The sequence below is a fragment of the Harpia harpyja genome, chromosome 23 (assembly GCF_026419915.1).
Source record: "Harpia harpyja isolate bHarHar1 chromosome 23, bHarHar1 primary haplotype, whole genome shotgun sequence".
In the NCBI taxonomy this organism is placed as follows: Eukaryota; Metazoa; Chordata; class Aves; order Accipitriformes; family Accipitridae; genus Harpia; species Harpia harpyja.
In genome coordinates this window covers 17514807-17530050 of record NC_068962.1, presented here as the reverse complement: position 1 = coordinate 17530050, position 15244 = coordinate 17514807, and the positions used below count along the sequence as shown (strand labels likewise).

Sequence of the window (15244 nt, the reverse complement as noted above, 5' to 3'; positions counted from 1 at the left end):
CATAAAGCTACAGTGCTGGTATACCTTTTTAGTATTTTCAGACTCTAGAATGAATTAATTTTTTTCTCTTTTTTTTGACAGTCAAGAATCCCTTCAGTGAAGAATTAAAAATAAAAGTAAGTAAAACCACTTAATATTGAGATTTTAGTCTGTCAAATGATTGTATAAAAACAATATAGATCAGTTCAGAAGGATGCAGTTTCAGATGTTTTGCATGAGATGAATGCACTTCTTGAAACTCTTAAGGTGTTGATTTTTTGTTTTTCATCTTGGGAAATGTAACTAGGATTACAAGATTTGGCTGTGGCATGCTGGTTGCTTTATATACTAAGAAAATGTTACATAATTTGTGTTGTAGAGCTATGAGGAAGAATTGTGGTGTTCTAGGTTTTGAGACTAAATTTATCAGTTTGTCTCTTACTGTTACCATTTGGCTTCTCAACCTTGAAAGACAGCTGGTAAGAGATGATTGACTTGAAACACCAGGATCTTACTTAGTGCCATAGAAGAGCAAGGGTTAGCCTCCTTCAGAAAGTGGATTTAAAAGGTTGTTTTTTTCACATTAATTCTATTCTGTTACTTGTTCCTGTATTCAGTCTTTCAACTGGAATATCAGGATAACCATTTTTGAGATGTCACCATTGAAGGTATCTGTCTTATTAGTTCTGCAGCATGCGTTTTGGTGGTTCTCTCTTCTGGCCTTCAGTCTTTCTGCCTGGACTGTAAACGTAGTGACCTGCTTTCCTTAGGCATATATAAGCAGGTATTGCAAGATAATTGTGTGTGGGGTTTTTTTGTCTAGGATTGAGCTCTCCAAAAGTGAATAGTTATGTACTCTAAGTAGGTAGCCTTGGCTAGTTTCTTGGGTAGAAAATGTTTCTGAATCTTTTGAACAAATTGAATTTTGTGGGGTAAATTCTGAGGATTCTTTCGGAATGACTTTAGTAGTGCAGAGAGAGTACATCTTGTGCACTGGACTTGGCAGCTTGAGAACGTGTTTTGTGTATTACTTTCTTCTGTGTTTCTTGTGTACTGTTCCATAGTAATCCCACTCCATGCTTGATTGTTCGTTAGCTATGAAGGTTATACTGTTCAGTTCCTCCTTTTAAGTGATCTGACCATTGATCTACGATAGAAGAATTTGCTCACAAAAGTTTTTCACGTGTCTGTCTCAGTGTAGCTATTAGTGAAGTCTTGGGTGTACCTACTGGCAAATAAATGGAACTTGGAGTACTGCTGTTGTGAGGTGTGCGGTAGAGGACTGATTTTCCTCTTCTGCCATGCCTGGTATTTTCCAGCCAGGAGATGAGTTAATAAAGTTGGTTAGTTTCCTGGGGAGTACCAACTATATCAATTTAATATCAATGATGGTTTTGTAGGACCAGAATAGGGAGAGGTGATGCTGGTGATTGTTGATATCATCCATGGGAATTAATTTGTCAAATGGTTGCTCAATGAAAGAAGTGTTCTGCTTTTTGGTAGCAGTTTACTTATGGAAAAAAAATTGGAGTGTTTAAATTTTAAAATTGTCAGATAGTGCTGGTGAATCCGGGAATTAAACTTAAAATACATTGGTTTTTCCAATGTGAGTATAATCAGATGCACAAACCGGAAAATTACCTTCCTTGCATATTTTCTGAATAAAGGCTGTAGTCTTATCTCAGCCATTTGACTCTATCCCAGGAGTCAGAGCCAACTTCAAAAAAAACCCCAACGTTTTAGAATGGCCTTTAGTACTCAGTGTATGTAATTGCATGTTCCTCATCTTCGTATTTTAAATAATTCCTTCTAATAGAAAATGTTTCTGGATATATTTCATTGAAATTGCTCAGTATTTTGATAAGTTTAACTCCCCTGTAAGTAACAATTATATGACATTCGTGCTTGTTTTGGGAATTAGGCCTTTTTATACTACTGGCATATGCAGGAAGTGTCAACAAGATTGTATAGTCCACAGCTTTCTGGTGTTGGTTGGTTAGGGTTTTTTTGTGTGGCTTTTTTTTTTTAATTAAGTTACTGTGGTTTGAAGGTAGACAACGAATGTCTTAGTTTGCTATGAATTGCATGCGGGAATACGACCAGATGGTACTTTAGTGTGGCTTGTATGAAGTGTCACTGCACATTTATTAAGAATAAAACTGTTTAATTTTACATAGTAGCTGTCAAAAAAACCCAAACGAAAACCCACCAAACTTCTTTTGGATCATTGTACTGTTCTCTCAGTAGTACTAAAATAACCTTTTGAGCTGTTGGTTTCTAACTGGCAGATCCATCACAGTCCAGAATGCAGTCTAGTTTAGTTTCAGTTAAGATCTGAAAAATCAATATTGTGAATACTTTGATTCAAAATCTATTGCTTGTATCATTGTTGATGTGTGAAACACTACAGCTTTCCACCTGTATTTGTAAAACCATTTTTTTTCTTATGGTATATAAAGATTTTGGGGGTAAATAGACGAAAAATACATCTCTACTAAATTTATTTTAACATTAATGTGTTTTTCTAATTCTAGGAAGATGAAATAAGTCTCATGATGAACAGCTTATATGCACTTCATGATAAATTGGCACAAGTAGCAGGTAATGCTTTAAAAATATTGTGGCTAAGTGTTTTGGCAACAACTACAAAGAAGTCTATGCTCAGACAGTGATTTGCAACAACTGGTATATGCTGGGGCCCTGATAACCATTTAGAGTTCCATTTGGGGAAACTAGAAATCCCATTTCTAGTTCACTTACATTACCTTTTTCACCAGTGTAGCACCTTTTGTTGCAGTGTTTTTTAGTTAATGGGATAAGCTGTTGAATATTGTGATCCTGTATGGTTTTTGATCTAATGTCTTAAGCTTTATTAAGCTGATTTCATTAAGAGGTTTAAATATGCTATATGTGGAGAGGAATATGTATTTATTTTAAAGGTAGTTATTTCACTATGGTGGAAAAATGTCTGAAAGCCAAAATACTTTGCAACAATCAGAAAATGGTTACTAATACAATGAACAGTAGTGGTTGAACAAGATTGCTGTGTTAGACAAAATAGTTCAACTTAACCGTACTAATTATATAGTAGTGAAAAGTGCTGTATGTAGTAATGTGTCAGAGATGGTGTTTAGGATCAGTATTAATTATTGAATATTCAAAGTAAAAAATACAGTGTTTTTGCCTAGAGTCATAATTAACACAGCTTTAAACTGTATAGATATTTACACATCATAATCAGGAAATGGTAAAGTTAAGACTGTGTTTATAACTTTGGCATCTGGTGAGTGTGAGTTACAGCAGAATCTATTTCATGACTATTAAGCCATTTATTTATCATCCTTGCTTATTTAATCCATAGTGCATTTAGGAGGCAGTGGTTTCGGGTTTTTTGGTTTTTAAGCCTTACTGTTCTTTGTGCCAACTATTTGTTTTGCAACAGCAAGTTTCACCAAGAAGGCTTTTCCACTTATCAGACATTTCTCAAACATTAAAAAATGTGGAAACAACTCTGTCAGATACGAGGCTGACAATTTAATATGGCAGGGCTATATAGGAAATCTGTGAGAAATTTGAGCAGCTCTGTAATACCTCTAAATTGCAAGAGTAATCTTCCTGCAGAAGCTTTTTGTTTCCAGAGCATTTACAATATCTGCAGTGAATAAAATAGATGTTTGGACAAACCCCACATACTACTTCTTGTTTACATTATTCTTTAACCCAAAATAGTGAAAGAATGATGTTAATCTGAGTACATGCAAAATAATAGCTGCTTTAGTCTTCATTTTGTTGCTTTCTGACTGCAAATGCCTTGCAGCGTTGATCTTTCACAGGTCAATTACATCTTGATACGCTTTTATCTCTTTCAAACTATTTCATACTTAATAGATGGTAGTAGATAATTCCGTGCTATAAATCATTGGGGCCAAAAGAATTTTTTTCCATGCAGGGTAGCCAAACTGGTGTGTGTAGGAATGTATTATGAGACCCACAGCTGTGTGCAGTAGAGCACTGACTGGTGTGCAGTGGAAGTGATGGGTTATGCTACTTCTCTCCTCTTTTGAAAAGAAAATGTAACAGCTTGCTGTTCCCTCAGTGTGTCATCTGGCCCTCCGGTGGCCATACAGTAAACAGTGTTCTTGCCTGAATAAAAAGGTTTGGCACCTCAGTTCTTCATCAGTGAAAGAAAGGGAGTTTTCTTCATTAGCTGGGGCTTACTTATGTGCATGTACACTTACAAAAACATTCACCTGTCTGCCTTATGAGAGGAATTTGTATGCCTCAAGATGACTGCTTTCTTCCCCAGTTCTCAAAGGTGCATTAATCTCTATTAATTAGTCTGTTCCTGGCCAGGAGAATCTTCAGTACTTACTTTCAAAAAATATAGCTATACTTTCTGGTTAGATGATCCCACAAACTGAAGCTGTGTTGTGAGATCACCTGGTTGCTCAGCAGAGCAGCTTTCATGCAGTCTGAAGAATGACCTAATTCATCTGTACTTAGAAGTTACCCTCAATGCCAAGTTTCTTGAGGTATGAGAGGAAGAAGTCTGCCGTCCGTTTTTGAATACCATATTGATGTAGACCTGGCACAATATCTGGAAGCTATTTAAAAGTCATAGAACAGAGAAAGCTGCTAGAGAGATGCAGGGGTTTAAGTGTTGATCTTGTACATGGTGCACCACTTCAAAGGGCAGAGAAGTAAAGGAATGTAGTTTTAGTAAAAGTGGTGCTTTTCAGGTCTCTCTGTCACATACTTGGAAAAGTTTCTCTCATTTCATACTTGGCTATGAATCATTTGTTCATGTTATAACTATTAATATTAAAAAGGCAGGCTGGAAACTTGCAGTAGTCTGTTCTGTTAAGCTTTATTCAACAACTTGACTACCATGAAGATGGTCACTTCAGAATTTGGTTTCTAGCCCTCTTTGTTTTATTAGACTTCCTCCATTTTTACTGAGCTAGTTTCTTGCCCTGTCAAATTCAATTGGAGAGCAAGTGATGGGACTTCTATTTTAGAATGTAAAACACTGGAAGTTTTTTGAAGGAAGAAAAAGAGTACAGTTTGTTAATTTTATTTGACTTAATATATACTATGTTCCAACTGTAGATGCCTATTCTGTACTGTGGTGCTCTGATATGATGTAAAATGATTTAATTATCCTATATAAAAATAGATTGCCTTTAATGCATCACTGTTCTCGGAATTACTAGTCTGTCAAACCTATGGTGAGTAATGCCTACCTCACAAGAAACTAGAGGGAGAAGGAGTATCTATCTACTCATCCAGTTCTGAGTTGAAGTTTGTGTTCCTGTGTTCTTGTGTAATGGTTCAGCCTTTCTTCAAAACAGCAACTCTTTATAGACAGTATATATTTCAGTGCCTAACACTTTCTCCTAAACCAAAAGATGTGCTTTATTTAAATTAGACGTCCTTCAGGCATATGTTGATTACTGGATGTCTTTGTATTTCATGGAGAGACTTCAATAGATCACATCCATTTTCAGAAAGGCTTGCAAAATGGATAAACCTAACCACTATATCCACTAGAAGCAGCCAGCTACCCATGGGTATGACCCTTCTTTTTTTGTACGTAAGGAATTTTTATTTAGTTAGACATTTCTTTTGCTTGGCATTCTCTACAGAGTGATGATCTATCAGATTTGGGTGGTTCCCTTCTGAGCTAGTAGACAGCACGGGTCCTTGAGATGCAGGAGTGAATTAGACTTCCATATGTAATAAGGCTTACTGATACATCCATGGCTGGAAGAAAATCCTGGCAAAACACTAGATATTACTTAATTTCAAGTGTCAGCTACTGTATCTGATTGCTGTCACAGGCTCTCTGTTCTGTCACTCTCCTTAATCTTTAGTTCTTTAGGTAATTGATATTGTGCTATTTCCAACTAGTGATTTAAAGACTATTTAGCCAGTTCTGGTTTTCCGCAGTGTTATTAAACTGTTGAATTTGCCTTTGGGAGATCAGGCACTCTTACTTGCTCTCACAACACTTGTTCTGCTCCTGCTTTTCTTCAGCTACCCACTTTAGTGTCCTGCTGCAAGTAACCTGTAAGCATGGGACCTGCTAAACAAATGTTTTGTATGCCATTTGCTTTTTGTATTGGTTGACTGTATCACATCAACCTATAAGCTAGTGACCTGTGCTAAATCCTTGTGTTCCTTAGATTTCCACTGGGTTTTGGTTCTGGTACTTTTAAGAGAATGATTTACATTGTAAAGCAAATATTTTAAAATTGTGAATGTTTCTGTGAAGTGTATATGCTGCAGCTCATACATTCAGCTAAATGCCTAAATAAAAGTCAGTTTCACATATTCTAGCCTGCATGGAAACGCAGATCTGACTTACTTTCTGTACTGAAAGCAATTGTGGGAACAGACTTAAATGTTTCTTTAGAACTGAGCCTTTAGTTGCTTTTTGTTAGTATTTCTAAGAGAACAACTCAGCTTCTTATGTGGCTTGCCCAAGTACTCCAACGTAAGCTAAAAGGTAATTTTGTGATCCTTGTTGGGATGTGTTACTTCTCCCTTCCCTACAAAGGCAAGTAGAATGGTTCTCTGATTGCACTTGAAATTGAAGTGATCTGTGCCCAAGAAAAGTTTGAGCACAAAGATCCATGCTTTGTGTAAGCTCACAATAGGCGTTTTAACAGAGGGGCAGTTTGTACAAAGAGCTTAGATGCCTCTTGCAGCAGACCTGTGTAAAGGTTTTTTTTGTTTTGTTTTGTTTTGCCTCTGCTTCAGTTTTATTCCTGGGATATAGGGCCTCAGATGGAACAGTTGGGAAACATTTTTGGCTCAGACTATGGAAAGTGGGTTTCCAAGCCAAGTGGTTAATGATTGCACCAAAGTTATTCAAAGTAAGCCTTCATTTGCAGAACTATTAGCTAAAGCTTGACTGAAATGGCATATAGGAATATCCTGCTGTTTGCAGTAAAACAGAAGGTTGTCTGACTTGTGAATTGCCTAACCTTATGCAGGCTTTCAAATTCAGAGTTTCTCAGAAGAAAGCTGTTATAAGGTTCTCAGCAATAGATGGGTTGGAATGAGAAACTGTAGCTCCAGCAGCTTTTTGTACAGGACTGAAACTCCATAAGTCTGATTAGCTTACTCGTTGCAAGAGTGGGAGGCAAGATGAAAGTGATTTTTACTTCTTCCCCGCCCCCCCCCCCCCCAGCATTGCGTGAAGGTAATTTGAACTGATGGGCCTTTGACATTGTCAAGGCCTAGGCAGCAGAGGTGTTTTTAACTGTTAAACTTGTTCAGAGGCAATATAACCTGAAAAAAATTTCAAAAGGGGGACTGTGAGGAAGCTGTCTGCTGGTTTTTGAAGATGAGACCATAAGCTGTGAAGTCAGTGTGTTGGCTGCATACTGCATAAATGTAATTCCTGGAGGAAGGCAAATAAGATTAGAATTTAAAATTACCAAAGTAATCCAGTAGTCCCCCACCTGAGGGAGCTTTTGTCCTCTTGTAAGAGGTAATACCGTGTTCTTGTAAGATTGAAAATCTGAAATTAATCCTGAAACTTGTTTTTTAAGCATTAATTTTTCACAATCCGGTCTCCTGCTTGTGTGGTTTGTTTGTTTTTCTTTTCTGTGTATTAACCTCACCCTTTCTATTCTTTCTTATTTATTTCATGAACGGGCTTTCCTGCTTATCTAGATAATTAAAAACCAACAAACAAAACCCCCAAAATTTCCTAAGCAGAAGGGTCTCATCCCCCTGCTTTCACAAGCTGTTTTGTTCACTTGAATTATGACTAAAACGCTTTTTCTGTATTAAAGACCCCAGGAAGACTTCAGGTCTTACCAAACAACAAAAAAATGTTAAATGGATGAATACCTATCAGACTTGCTCATGTCATACAGCTTAATACCTGATTGAGATTGTACATATGGCTTCTACAGAGATACATCTTGGTTTTGTTGTATTTATTCCATCAGTTCTAGATTTAAAACAATGTGTTTACACCAGAGACTGTACGAGTATGATATATAGTTTTCCCAAGTCTGCTAATCTTGAAATATTTAAGTCACTGATGATTAGTCATGTGAATTTACAGGTTGTAGAGTTTATGCTGCAGAAAAAGAATGTCTGTCTAAATTACATACAAGAATAGCCCATATCTCTAATTCTGGGGCTGACTTCTAAGTTCAGAATGGTTTTTTTGGCAAAGGTGGTGTCAATTTTCACCAGTGATCTCTGTAGTTTTGCTATTGCAGTAGACTCAGGCACTTTGAAAGTCTAAGATGTTGCATGTTAATTATCAAGTGAAACAACTTCTAAAGTAGTGCCTTTTCTGCTCAGTGCTTGATTGAAAATAAACGCATGCATACAGGCTTAGTTCCAGCAGCACTTCTAGTCCAGGTAGCATATGAGCACTCTTAAATGAAACAGTGTTCCTATTTCTATACAGCCCAACAGTAAAAGAAGAGCATCCCCGTTACGCTGATGTGCTTGCAAGGCCAAATTCACTTAAATCTATTGAAGTGTATTGAACAAAACTTTGCTTTAGCAGTCTGAGAAGGACTTTTGCTTCACAGAAACACTTATTTCTTTGGAACTCCCTACTGTGAATGAGACATGAAGATGCTTCTCCGTAACTTGCTAGTGTTGCCTAATTTTTGTTCAGATCGCCCCAAATGTTCTCGTTTGTGAGGGGAATTAATACTTGAAGTTGCTCCATTTAAAGGGTATTCCAGTGTGGAGTAATTCCAACTTTAAATACTTTGTAAGAGTATAAGCAAATGTTTATATTTATATTACATGCATGAGTATCTTAAACTTTCCTAGCCTTGCTATGGCTTTGGGAATAATAGAGCTTGGCACAGATTCCAGAGGATAAGGCAGGCGTAACCCTGAGCCAGTAAAAGACTGAATTTGTTGTTTACTATTTTGTTGTTTTGACACAGTAAAATTATAGTTACAGATGCTAAGATTTCTTTCTTTTTAGAGAGAACAAGAAAAAAGTGATTTGCCACTCCCTGACAGTTTTTCAGAAATGATGGCCTAGTGATAGATAAAACTGGTGTTAGACCTTTTCCTTTTCTGTGTGACTTCGTGTTGGTATGACTGTCAATACATGTTTTTTTGCATGAATCAGGTACCTTCAGTTTAGCAAAGAAAATCAGGAAGATGGTGGCACGTGGCTGTGAGGACTGACTATGCATATAACACCTTATTTCCTGACTACTTCTGCATACTTTCCAAAAGAATTAGGAGGATGGTAAAACCACAGTTTCAGGCCATATTGGGATTTTGTGCATGTTCAGGAAGGTGATGAGTTATTGTGATAACTTGGACCAACCTAAAATGTAGTAACTTTGTAGTGCCTGAAATACTGTTGTGGATATGTTGCAACTGGAACTAACTTAGTCTGTATAAAAGATAACACATGTTTCAGAGTAAATAGAAATTATTTGGAAGAAGTTGAATTAGGGTACAGCAACTGTTCCATGGTAATGTCCTTTTGATAGTTCTTCATAGTATGTTTTGTTCTACTTTCAGTGTAAATACCGAATTATACTTTCTGAGTAGTATATGAAGTTGTATTGATGTGATTTGTACATATTATTAGCTGTGACAGTCTTCATTTTTTAAATTTTTTTGAAGGAGAAATTTGTCCAGACATTTTTCTAAATTTTTAGTGGAACTTGTGAGAATTATTGAGCTACTGCTGCTTGTGTAAATTGTGTTAACTGTAAGCTTGTGTTTAGGTGATTTTATTTTATATAATGCAGTAATAAGTAAATCAAAATAAACAAAAGTTTAATTTTACCAGGGGAACATGAATGTGGCAGCTCTATTCAAAGAAATCTTACCGTCCAGGAGGCAGCTGCGTATTTAAAAGTAAGCAAATGAGGTATTTTTCATTGGTTGTGTATAAGATTTGTGTAAGTTATAAATTGTAAGGCCTGGTTTCATATCTAGTTGTATTGACTAAAATTTGACTTGGTATACAATGTTATTTGGAAATGTTTGGAATTTATGTTTTTAACACATGCTACTTTACGATTTTTATTTGGGGGTGTAGCAAGATTTTGGGGGAGAGGGAAGGTGAAATAAATTGGCTTAATTGCAATAGAAGTGTAGATGATAGTGATTCAATGGCATGCAGTTTTTTTCCCTTTAGTTAAAACACCAGGGCATAAATTGAATTGATGGAGATAGTTGACCAACATGAAAATCATAAATTTATGAAATTCAAATCTCTAGAATCTTCTCCAGAAATCAGTATACTGTGTTTTGAGACTTAGTAGAAAAGGATACTGTCTTCTTTTCTTTGGGAGGAGAGGTTGACATGCGGCTCTGCAGTGGGCCTGACAGGCAGCAGCTGTATGGAGACACCATTCATGGATGCTTTAAATAGAAATGGTGAAAAAAGGCCTTTTTGTTAACTTGATAGGTGTGCAGTATTATGAAATCCCACTCTGCTGTCATTCCCCTGCCTCACTCCCCAAATAAAAGATGACTCTTGCCTTGTCTTGACAGCTGTAGGGTTTATTTTAGCCCATGCTGGTGTACCCTTCAGTGGAGGACTACTTGAAGCTTTTAAAAGGCTGAGAGTATAAGATTTCTTTGATTGGATGGGGGGAATTAAGCTGATGTGACCTAATATACAAATGTGTAGAAATTTTACATTTTGGCAAATGTTTACATAGTGGACAAAAAGGGGCAATGTTAAGAGCATCCTGAAGAAGCTACTAACACTGGTTTATGCTTTGGCAATGATATTCTATATCTGCTAAAACCAGTGCATTGTGGGAATACGTTGGAAAAAATGAAGCTGATGCCCAATAATCGATGGTCTTACCTATCTATTGTGCTGAAAGGATGACAGTTGTTATCATAACCACTGTTTTAGCTCTGATAAGAAGCTCAAATTTCATATGAAAATTTGTTACTTTGTATGAAGTCTCATTAACCCTACAGTTCCTCATTTTGGGAGTATAAATATAACTCCTTTGCAGAATTTCAGTGTTCAGTGATAAAACTTTAATATTTTACTCTCAAAGTGAAAATAAAAGTTACTGGTTTTTTGTAAGTGCTTATCCTTTAATTCTAGGCCAGTTACATTATGTGAGGTTCAAAGGAGAGATGGAAATAAATCTTTTTGGAGAGTATAATTTCAAATACAGTAGTAACTTCCATTCCCCCCCCCCCCCCCCCCCCCCCCCCCCCCCGCAAAAGAACATGCAAAGTGAACTATGGAGACAGCCTTAGCTCAAATAGCAGTAAATGTTCTATGACAGCTGATACCAACTAATTAAAAAAAAAAAAGTCAATTTCTACATAGTAATACCAGTTCTTGAACTACAAACACTGGACTATTTGCAAAATATCAGTTAAAATTTATTTTCCTCAAGCTTCTTTAAAAAACAAACCAAAACACCAAACCAAAACACCCCCCCCCCCCCCCCCCCCCCCCCATGAACTGCTTTTATAGGACCCATTTTCAGCTGGGTTTATATCTGGTTTTTACTCTTGAAGTAGATTTTCCATGAGCACCGCCTAGTGGCTGAATAATTTTTTCTTGCTGTAGGTTAGAATTATTAATAAAAAAACAGTGAATGTGCCTTGGCTTTTCAAACAGTCCTTAATTTGAGGAATGCTAGTAAGTCAGATACCTGCTCATAGCATGTATAGATTCACTTTGTGTAGTGAACACGTATGCAAAATCTGAAGAATCAAGAACAAAACCACGTAGTTTTGGCTACTAATCTGTGCAGTATCTGAATTTTATTGTGGCATGATAACTTTCTGGTTATTTATGGAATTACTTATTAATATTTGTCTTTTGACAGAATTTAGATCCAGAATATGAAAGTGTACTTAACACAGCATTACAATGGATCTTGAATAGTGGGGAAGATGTTGGCATAAAGTAAGTGGTCTTTATTTCTTAACTTAATTTCTTCTAACAGAAGGCATCCTTTTTCATAAATACTGTATATTTTTGAATAGGTGTCTCAGCAATGACCCTAATGAGATGGATGTCACTAATGTGACAGATGTGAAGTATCTGGAATCCACTAGTCCAAAGATGTCTTTCAGGTGTCGTTTTCGCCGTGCGTTTGTTAATGTAACTCACAGATTATCAATATTGCTTTTGGGTAAGTTTAATTAAAAAAATCAAGCATTTTTTGTTATAACTTGCATTTATGTAAGTGAACAGGGAGAAGTAAACAGCATGTTTAGAGAAAGGTTTTATTCAACCACAAAACTTGGAGTTCCTATCAGTATCTTGATTACAATGCAGTTTGCTTTGCACTTTTGTTGCATCATTGTATTTTCACGTTGGTTGCTATCATCTGCTGCTGTAGTCAGCTGAACATACTCATTCTTTGGGAACTCTGTCTTTTTCCCTGCCAAAGCAATACCTTGTGGCTTTCAAAAATTCCAGTTTGAACTGATGTGAAAAAGCAAAATGCTCAGTAAAAAGACATGATAGCCTTAATTTTGAGGATATTTCACTGTTTTTCCAGGAACTTTGGAAACATAACTACAGAAAAGATGATTTTCCTAGTTTTAGGAAAAGTTGGATACCCAACATGGTTGTCACCAAAAAGTCTTACCTCTCAGATGATGTTGTGAAAATGTATCTAATCCTTCAGTAAGACTAATTTGTTTAGTCTTTGATAGTTCTCTAGTTAAGCTTCAAATTCTTTCAAGTTTATTTAATTGTTAACCATACTGAAAACTATGCAGCATAAAAATACGGTACAGCTGAATGCAGACACTTCAGTCCTTTCCTTGTGGCTGGTTAGAAATATTGAAGATGCAGTGTTCATCTCATGCACCTATTGAATATTTAATACTTTTTTTATCCCAATATCTTAACAATCTCATGCTTATGAGCAGAAGACTTGAGACTTTCTTCATGAGCTTTATGACAAACCGAAAGAATCAAAGGCAAACTGTTGCAGATTGCCGTCTTCCTGTTAATAGTCAATATGAGGGTTGAATTGGGATGCAGAGATGAAACTCGGTATCCAAGTTAACCACTGGTCTCATCAGTCATGCTGAGCAAATTGCTCCTTGTCTCAACTTTCTCATCTGTAATTAAGGTTAATATGAAGCACCATTTCAAAAATAAACCATTGTATAAATGTTAGATGTATTGTCATAAACTAACACCCATTTTGGCCTAAAGTGGTGTCCCCCAGTCTCTTTGATGTATCAGTTAACATTGCCGTGTGATCACTGGTATGCAAACCAAACTATGTATAATTTGTGTATGTGTGGTTTTGGTGGTGGTGTGGTTTTTTGGTGGGTTTTTTTTTTGTTGCTTTTTTTTTGTTTTTGTTTTTTTGTTGTTTTTTTAAGAGATCATGTGTGTAGTGGTGCCCTCAGCCTGAGATAGAAGAAGGAATTAAGATTTTTATTTCCCGCTTATGCTGTTGACCTTCCTAATTAGATTGTCCTTTTGGGGAATAATCTTTAAAGTAATAGAAAAAGAGCATGCAGTACTTTGTTGCAAAAAATACAAATCTGTAGCTGAACTGAAGGAGTCCAAGTTAATTAGTTTTGACTGGTATATCTAAAGCATGTGACTTGTATATGAATTAGTGAATATTGTGCATTTTTAAATCTTAACATGTTCTAAATTGTCAGTTTATGTGACTTTTGATATGATTTTGAATTTTTCCAATATAATTGTTGTACTGTTTTTCTTCACAAATGGGTAAAATTTCAAACCACAGGCATGGGATACCAGGCTATTGTTAAAACAATGAAATGTTTTTGTAAAGGTAACTGCTCTTCAAAGTTTAAGAGTTCATGTTGCTGTGTTAGTAAAAAATAAAATACTGACAGTGAGTACAGTGTATTTCACTAGCTTTGAAACTTAAAGTACTTCAAAATGTTAGCTAGTTCAGCTAACTTCTGAAGTATGTGCTGTAAACCAATGTTCTAATGCTGTTTAAAGAGTATTATACATCTTAATGCAGGTATAGCAGTGGTTTGGGGAGTCTTGCACTACATGAAATACCGTTGGGCAAAAGAGGAAGAAGAAACGAGACAGATGTATGATATGGTGGTAAAAATCATAGGTATGGCTTTTTGTGTGACATCTGATGTATCTGTATCACCTCTGTATAAGCTTTCAAAGTACTGGCATTAATTCAGTTATGTTTGCTGCCTGTTTAGTTGTCAGTCATCATGCTGTTAGAGTTCTTGGTCAAATGTGTGGTTCATGTGTTTTGTTTCTCTCTTTAAAAAAAAAAAATCATCCTTTAAACCTAATCAAAGCTTTTGGTATAAAGATTGTAATTTGTGAATTACATCAACATGGCTATAATAAATTTCCATTGACTTGGCGGTATTTTATCTTACTATTGAAAGCAAATACAAATGCGATGCTTGACTGTAAGTATGGTGGCATGTTGCTTTCTGTATCTGGTTTTTCAGCGATCTTTAGCTAAAATATCCACTCCTAAAATGTGTGTTAGTTCTCAATTCCATCCTTAATGGCTTTTCAGAGAAAAAGCAGCTTTTTAATTAGTCACTTTGAGAAGAAATTATGTTACTGAAATAGAATGCATAATTCAGTTCTGAAATTCTGCCTTTCTACTTGAAGCCAAGATGTTTTCAGCAGTTTGTGTTTGTAGTTTTTAAGCTCTGTTTTGGGCTGTGTTTTTACTTGAATTGTCTTATTACTTTCACCTACGGCAATTATTGTAAATACAGAAATGGCAGACAAATTGGAGCTGTTTTCTTGTTTTTACCATTTTCCTACCTTTTTTGTTTGCAAATCAAGTTTTGTTGGGGGGGGGGGAAGCACTTTATTTTCAAAGGTGACTGTCTTAGCTAACAGCTAAAAGTACCAATCAAGAGTAAGTGCAAGAACTCTTTTCCTTTATTCCAAAGTTATTTGGGGTACTTGGAGGCGCTGCGTGTGGTTAGTTTTCTTGATTTGCTTTCAGCATGGTTAGGAGGAAAAATGCTTCAAAATGCTCAAAACACCTTAACTACTGAAATTGGGAGGGGTCTTCAGAATAGCTGTTCATTGCCAGAATTGCTATTTTTCTTCATGTTTGCATGAACTATGTAGTTACCAGTCTTTCTTATGGTGTCCTCAGATGTTCTAAGAAGTCATAGCGAGGCATGCTCTGAAAATAAAGATTTGCAGCCTTACATGCCGATTTTGCACGTGCGTGATTCTCTAATACCACCTCAGGACAGGTATGTTCTCACTAGAAGTACTGAATTTTCTTATATGTAATTAAGGAAAAATAGTAAAAAT

General features: G+C 36.1%; 1 protein-coding gene across 2 annotated transcripts in view; it reads left to right on the top strand.

Annotated features, from left to right (window-relative positions):
* LEMD3 (LEM domain containing 3) overlaps positions 1-15244 on the top strand; it is a 51372-nt gene that overhangs the window by 20995 nt on the left and 15133 nt on the right. For both annotated transcript variants that reach the window (XR_008233074.1, XM_052774319.1), the window contains exons 2-8: positions 82-116; positions 2514-2580; positions 9782-9849; positions 11805-11884; positions 11965-12113; positions 13950-14051; positions 15081-15183. Coding sequence is in view for 1 of the 2 variants with exons in the window: in XM_052774319.1 (XP_052630279.1) it covers positions 82-116; positions 2514-2580; positions 9782-9849; positions 11805-11884; positions 11965-12113; positions 13950-14051; positions 15081-15183 (604 nt within the window). In the remaining variant the exon portion in view is untranslated. The remainder of the gene's footprint in view (positions 1-81; positions 117-2513; positions 2581-9781; positions 9850-11804; positions 11885-11964; positions 12114-13949; positions 14052-15080; positions 15184-15244) is intronic.